This window comes from Gobio gobio (genome assembly GCF_949357685.1).
Source record: "Gobio gobio genome assembly, chromosome: 6".
Lineage (NCBI taxonomy): Eukaryota > Metazoa > Chordata > Actinopteri > Cypriniformes > Gobionidae > Gobio > Gobio gobio.
In genome coordinates this window covers 16,926,471-16,933,935 of record NC_137102.1, presented here as the reverse complement: position 1 = coordinate 16,933,935, position 7,465 = coordinate 16,926,471, and the positions used below count along the sequence as shown (strand labels likewise).

Here is a 7,465-nt window from a genome sequence, read left to right as displayed (position 1 = left end):
ATAAAAAAACATAATTTGCTATGAAGTGTAATGTAAAAAAAAGAAATATAAGTAAAATATAATTATTTATATATTTATAAGTAAAATGTATAATATATACAATTAAATAACAAAACATGTTAAAACAAACAAGGCCTTGGGTTGTTAAATCCAGAATGGAATAATAGAAAAATAACAAATAAATAAACCAAATAAAATATGGTGATATGAACATTAAAATGTCCAATATTAGTGCTGTCTTTGTCTTTAAAAAAATGGAAACCTGTTCAAGTATTTCATTCAGAATCAGGTCTGAGGTTTTCGTGATGTCCACTAGATGGCGTATTATTATTACTAGATAGTATTTATTTGACATTTTAGTGCAATAACAACAAAACAAATACAAAGTGTTTTCATTGACCATTAGTTTAATGCCATATGTCATTTTCTGCATGCCTTGTGATTTAATAAAACAAAGGTATCAAGTTATAACTTTTTAAGATTTCAAGCTACAACTTTCATGAACTGTCTCATCAAAAATCACAACCATGGAAGTTGATCTTTAGGCAAAAAAAAAAAAAATCATAACGTGAATGATTTTACATTCATATCAGTTATTTTCCACACATTAACTTTGCACACTAAAAATCTAAAGCTGTTGGAGATGAACAACTTTCTTTGCAAGATCTAACAAAGTGTTGTAACGCAAAGTCTTGCTTTTCCAGGAACTTGGGATTCCTTCAACTCCAACCTGAAAAACAAAACAACAAGTGTCACAGTATTAGTTATTGATAGCCATTACACAAACGCAAAAGTTACTGCATAGTCATTCTGTCATGTATGTATGACATAATCACCTAATTATCAGTTAAAGATAAGTGTTCAACAACAGATAACACAAGAAGAATTTGACCTTGATTACATATAGACTACTTAGTATCATGATAGAACAATGTGGTCAAGCAGATCACAAGCTCATTATTTTTTTGCAGTACCTGAGCTCCAACACAGGCGCCAATGAAGGAGCTCCTGCTACTGGTGCATCCACCGCAGCTCATAGTGTCCCGGACAGCCTGCTCATAGCCACTGGCCGTCAGAACCCCATGTAGCGCTGCCTGGAACGCACCAGGCAAACCTGAAGGATGTGACATAGCTGCTGAATTACCCGTGACTAACAGTCCATCTCAAAAATAACAACATAACTGAATGCTTCAGCTAAGGAGACATTGAGACATGGGTCTACTGTATAGTGTGCATAGACGTAAGAGAATAATACGATATCAGCTACAGGTTAACTGAATGTAACTAACCTCAGGTATTTGGAAACACAGTGGGAATGAGCTCTTTGGGTTTCTTGCTCAGATTGTCCTTTACTTGATGAATGTGTCCTAAATTAGAAAACCAAAATAAGCTTGATTTTCGATATACACACAGTTTGACATGAATCACAGGTAAAAACGATGCATTAGCCAAAGCTAAAATGCAGATACAAGTGATTTAGTACATGCTGCTTCATCTGTGAATAAGAATAAAGCTCATAACACTAATAACAATAGCAGGCTGCTTATACCAACTATAGCCTTGTCCAACTCCTGAGGGTTTTTTCTGTTTGGGTCATTGAGCTGTTTTAGCACTGCATCCAGGGCCTTGGGATCAGAGCCATTCAGGATGAAATGCTCCAAGAACCTGAAGAAAGAGCAACTTCTAACACTGGCATTTCCCATCATATTAAAGAAATCCATAATTCCAAATACATAATTTCCACACACAATTTAAACGGTCATATGCCACCATCTAAAGCCCTGTTCACACCGCCAGTGACACACAGTTTCTCATTCATTTTCAATGGAGGGATGGTGCCTTCTGACGACAGTGACAGTTGGCGACAGAATGTAGGCGTGTCAAGCAGTGCAAGACACAAAACAAAAGTTCAGAAATTTTAACTTAATGCAAAAGAGCAGTGATTAACATGATTAACAGCAGCAGTGATTATAAAGGGAACACTCTTTTTCAGTTTTAGGCGTCCTAAACTGAAGGACTTCCCGTCCACACGGAGACGCGTTTAGCTGTATAGGTAAAAATGTTGTACAGTATCAGCGTTTCGTCCACACGGATCCGGCGTTTTGGGAGCATGAAACCGATATTTTTTTGAAACCGGGTCCTAGAGTGGATGAATCTGAAACCGACACCCTTGCGTTTTCGTGTGTACAGCCAATCCGTATATTTTGTGAAACGGTGATGTCATCACACCACGTCCCGCACGCTAAAGACTAGAAGGGATACAACTACGGGCACTGTGCATGCGCACATCAATATTGCGTCATTTAATTACTGTATTTGCATTAGTGTAAGGGTAGGTTTAGGGTTGGGGTAGGTGTTAATAAAACACATCTGGTAAGTAGCAAATTTATTTATTGTTATTTTATTGTGAGATTTTGCCTCACCTCCGACCATTGTTGTACCCCTTCTAGCCACAACTCTTCTTCTCCATTTTTAGTGTATTTCTGTGGAAGAATTACAGCACCAAATACTGGCCTGACATGTATACTACATCGTTTTGAGTCGGTTTCAGTGCTCTCGTGTGAACACAGATATTTCTTAAAAAGAGGGAAAAAAAGATCAGATAGGGAAAGCTCTGGCTTCGTGAGCTTCGAGGCCTTAGTTTTCATGCTGCAAAGTATACACACTGCAAAACATTAAAATAGTTCCAATATTTTTTGCTATGATATTGACACCGGTAACGAGAACAATTTGTCATAATGTATGATTAAGAGCTCATATTAAAAACGGATTTTATATTTAAGTCATGGCAAAAACTATGGAAGCTTGTTTCTGCCACTGAATAAACAATTTCTTTTTTTTGATAAACAACTTTTTATCATACAATTCTACCAATTGTTCTCACAATTGCGAGATTACGTAATTGTGATATAAAGTCAGAATTGCGAGATATAAACAATTATGAGTTATAGTCAAAATTGCAAATTCTGACATGCAATTGCGAGTTTATACAGTATCTTGCAATTCTTACTTCTTTTCTCAGAATTGTGAGATATAAACTCGCAATTGCGAGTTTTCGGAGGAAAAAAAGACGAGAAAACAGTTAAGAATAGCAAGACAAAAAGTCGCAATTACCTTTTTTTTTATTCTGTGGCACAGACAAGCTTCCTTAGTCATAATGTATGCTTAAGAGCTTATATTAAAAACTGTTTTATAGTTAAGTCATGGCAATAAACTGTATGGCTTTTAAAGACTTACAGAGCAGTATATTAGTTTAGGCGTGATCCTTGTCTTTTATTCTCGCTGTAGTAAAATTGAATGTCCTGGAAAAGTCCTGGAAAATGATTGTTGAAAAAGAGTGGGAACCCTGTATGAGTTTAGCACTGCTGCAGCTCATATTCCAGTTACCCCTGCATTACGTTGATTATTAGGGACAAGAAAATTGATTAACTGTCAAATTCAAATGACGTTTTAGTTTTTGACAGTATGAGTGAGTTTAATTTGTTGGTTGATAGATCGTTAATCTACTGATTTAATGCAGCGAGCACTGCTGTAGTTTAGTAGACACTCTCCAACAGCAGAATGCTACTTTTAATTCTAATTCCTAGTCACTGATATCGCAGTTTTATATTTGTGATTGCATTTTCTAAAGATATGGCCACAGATGTGCAGTCTACCAATAACAATAGAGCAACGGCACTAGGAACTCACACAAGCGTCTTCACAGTACAGAGGCTAGCTACATACAAAGTCGCTGGCGGTGTGAACGCGGTTTGAGTATCATATTGGAAACGGAAATAAATAGCCTAGTTGGTTAGTTGCATGTACATGTGTCACATCACTTGTTGTCAATCATATATTACCAACCTAGCAGCAGCGAGAGTTACCGCCACACATATGTCGTTGTTTTGTGTGACACGGGTGGCTTCCTCAACCCTCTCCAACATCTCTGACTTTCCAGCATAGCAGGCTACAATGGGAGCCAGCTTTGCCACTCCATCGATTTGATTATCAGTTTCACAACCTGAAAAGTGTCACAATAAAGATTGCTCCTTCCAATTTACATAAAATGTGTTTGTAATTATACATTTGAAAAACATTTAAATTAATTCATGTTTATTAACAATAATACGGCTACACAAAATATTTAAGAGGATGGTTATCTGACTTAGTCGTTCTCAGAAACAGAACTGACAGTACCTGTCTCTTCCTTGCCTGCATCCACATTTTTAATAAAGCTCTTAAGGCTTGCCTGTCTCCAGGGTCCTTCAATAGGTAGTTGAGGCCTGGGAGCTTGAGAGAAAAAATTATGAAGTCATGAATAATTCAGGAAAACTCATATTTGAAAACAAAACAAACCTCGCCATCTGTTTGGGGGTTTGAGTCAAAATGACAGACAAATGTACAGGCACGGTTATCATTGTTAACTAAAACTTTGAACTGAAAAATGAAATTAAAAAAATACATATTAAATGAAAAGCTTAAACTAGCTTAAACTAGATGATAATTAGAAATGTTGCTTAGGCAACTCACTGAAATAAGTAAGTTGAAGCACTAAAATTACTAACTGGAAATAAATAAAACTGAACTAAAGCTACAACTGAAATAAAAATAAAATAAACCTGAATAGCAATATAAAACTAATAAAACGTCTCATGTTCCACCTGTAAACATGAAGGGGAATGATACTCCGTCTGTGGGGAACGCCATCAGCTCAACCCAAGGCCGTAACCGTGTCATGAACATTAGGGGGACCAATTTATTTTTATTTTTATAAAGCATAAAGAAACAGAACAGTGAACTAAATTCTAGGTCTCATTCTAGTTGGGAAATAATCATTTTGGGACTATTTGCGAATAACATTTGCATTAATTTGTGTCAAATATATTGTTATTCTCGAGATTCTTCCCGTTAGTGAATAAATAGATAGCTCCGCTGTTAATATTCAAATTCCTTAGTGGTCTGGTGGAACAATTTTTGTAAACCGTGTCAAAGGTTCCGAGTTCTAATCCGCAGTTATATTGCAGTTATAGTTTTTTTCTTCTTCATTAAAATCAAAGATGTTCAATGATTGTATATTAAGAGCAGGGACACGTTTGTGTGCATTTTGTTTTGTGATTTCATCGGAAAGAATAGAGTCCCCGCAACGGCATTAAGCGATAGATTGACACGCTCGTCTGTGTGAATACAGAGCCAAAAGAGAACCCAAATCCCTCCTACTTTGATTTGATTGGCCATCTCAATCATTTTGACATTGACGAGCGCCGTTAGACCTGAGGCAGATCAGACAATTTGGCCATTTCTAATTAATGGGGGTTGGGGGGGGGGGGACTTGTCTCCCTCAATGTCTATGGTGGTTACGGCCCTGGCGTAACCATTGTGTGAGGGATGTGTGACTATTTCATAGGCCAATGGCAGACTATGATGTCATTACGAGAGCGCATGTGAGTATAAGCAGGCACCTGTAATGTACGTGAAATTGTAGTATTTTCACGCGTGCTTCAGGCACCAGCCAAACTGATGGCGTTCCCCATAGGGTCGCACTCTTGAGTTCCACTTCGAAAGGGAACTAATAAAAATTACAAACTGAAAATGTAAGATTAGTAAAAGTTATAATAGTATATAAATAATACTAGAACAACAGGTGTATGTATGTTTTAAATGTACATAAATTTTTTATTTATATATTTAGTATTTTATATATGATTATAATGTCCATATTTATATTGTATAATTACAATTAAATGTATATAATTATACCTTTCTTATTAGAATTGTTAGTAATATAAGAGCTGTTGAAATGCTGAAAAACAAATATACCTTGGAATATTTCAATAATAACTAATGAAAAAGTAAACAAAGATTAAAATGTCCTTGTGCAATGGATTTAATCTACCTCCTTTAACTCTGTAAGGATCATTGACTGGTGTGTCATATTCAGATCCCGGTCCAAAGAACTTGTAGTTGCGCTGCTTCAGATCTTCCACATTCAGACCTGTTGACCCATGAACCACCACATGGAAAAAATAACATGGTGATACACATCATAGTCAAGTTTTCATATAGTTACATACTGGAATGTATCATGTTATAATTGTTTTGTTTCCGTATTTTTCACCTCCACACTCGGACAGGGACTCCAGGAGCACGAATGCTTGATCTCCATAGCAGCTCTGCTGTCCGGTGTCCCTCCTGTAGAACGGGTTGGCAGACTCAGGGCGGAACTCAGGCTGAGGACTTTCAGAGAGTAACACACTCAGCTTCTGCTGGTCATAGACCCAGTGGAGCGGTTGTGCTGCAGAGTATATGAACACAAATATGTGTATACATTTGGTTATAGGGACACATTACCTGCTTTTATAATTATTTACAGTAGTAATGACAAGAACAATGTGTGATTACATACTGCAACGTCATGTGCATGTTCTTCAGCAGTATTACTCAATGCTTATAAATACACAGTAACATTTACTGTCAATTCAACTGTGATATTTAACAGATCGTGACTATGTTGCTATATATAATATTTTGTTACTAGTATTCAAGTAATGCAAACCTGCAGCATCGGCCACAGCTGAGGCAATGATTGCTCCGACAGCCCTGTCAGCCAGGGCGAGAGCCATCTGTGACAGCGAGATAAAACACTCAGAAAAGAAATATAAAAGTGAGAGACTTACTGTATCATGCTCACCTAAAGCTAAGCATATATTTAACGTACACACATGAAACGCATAACAATGGTTAATAGAGTTTAAAACGAAAGTGTTTCTCACCTTGAAATCCTATATAAGTTACCTTAAGCGGAATCTGAAGTTTGCACGTTACACAACGCATTTAATGTGGAAGCGCTTGTGTTGTGTTATGGAACTGCGTTTCCCCTGCTTCTGATTGGACAGGATAAAACACGTGACAACACAACGCCTCACATGCACGTGCAACGTCGGCTGTTATATATTGACAATATATGATTTAAATAACAAATTACTAAATAGGTAACTAACAATTATATTTAAAATTAGATGCGAATTAGTTTTGATGCATTTACTACTAGACGATTCAACCACAAAATCGCTTTTTAATAAAATTGCCTGAAAGTTATAAAAACAAATACAAAATAAAGCAAACTAATTTTATTAGAATACTCATTCATTGTCAATAATGAACATTGCAGATAAGACAAGGTAAAATAATGAAATTTGCAGATCACACACACACACACACACACACACACACACACACACACACACACACATGCATGTGTGAGTTCGCTCTAAATCAACTTCTCCATCTTTGTATTTTGAATGGTCAGCTCTCTAAAGAGTTTAATCCATCTGGAATGTTCTCTATTCCCAGTTAAAGGGCTACTTTCACATTTATAAAGCTATACAAATGATTTACTTAGGCTAAACGACCCTTCGTAATAATAATAATAAATGTACGTTAGCCTGTCCATGTCCTTTATTCTGGACATTATTAATCATACAAA

The 7,465-nt window shown here is 36.4% G+C and overlaps 1 protein-coding gene across 2 annotated transcripts; it reads right to left on the bottom strand.

Annotated features, from left to right (window-relative positions):
• Positions 1-387: 387 nt before the first annotated feature.
• Positions 388-6,878, bottom strand: selenoj (selenoprotein J). 2 transcript variants are annotated; one of them, XM_079818522.1, is made up of 10 exons: positions 6,753-6,878; positions 6,536-6,602; positions 6,098-6,274; positions 5,876-5,974; positions 4,180-4,272; positions 3,847-4,003; positions 1,550-1,665; positions 1,290-1,367; positions 975-1,114; positions 388-730 (listed from the first exon to the last, which is right to left on the bottom strand). In XM_079818522.1, exons 2-10 carry the CDS (start codon positions 6,600-6,602, stop codon positions 629-631), a joined length of 1,029 nt encoding a protein of 342 aa, XP_079674648.1. In that variant the 5' UTR covers positions 6,753-6,878; the 3' UTR covers positions 388-628. The 2 variants fall into 2 exon arrangements, with proteins under 2 accessions (XP_079674648.1, XP_079674649.1); XM_079818523.1 differs by having other exon boundaries at positions 6,536-6,623; positions 6,753-6,859.
• Positions 6,879-7,465: the final 587 nt, after the last annotated feature.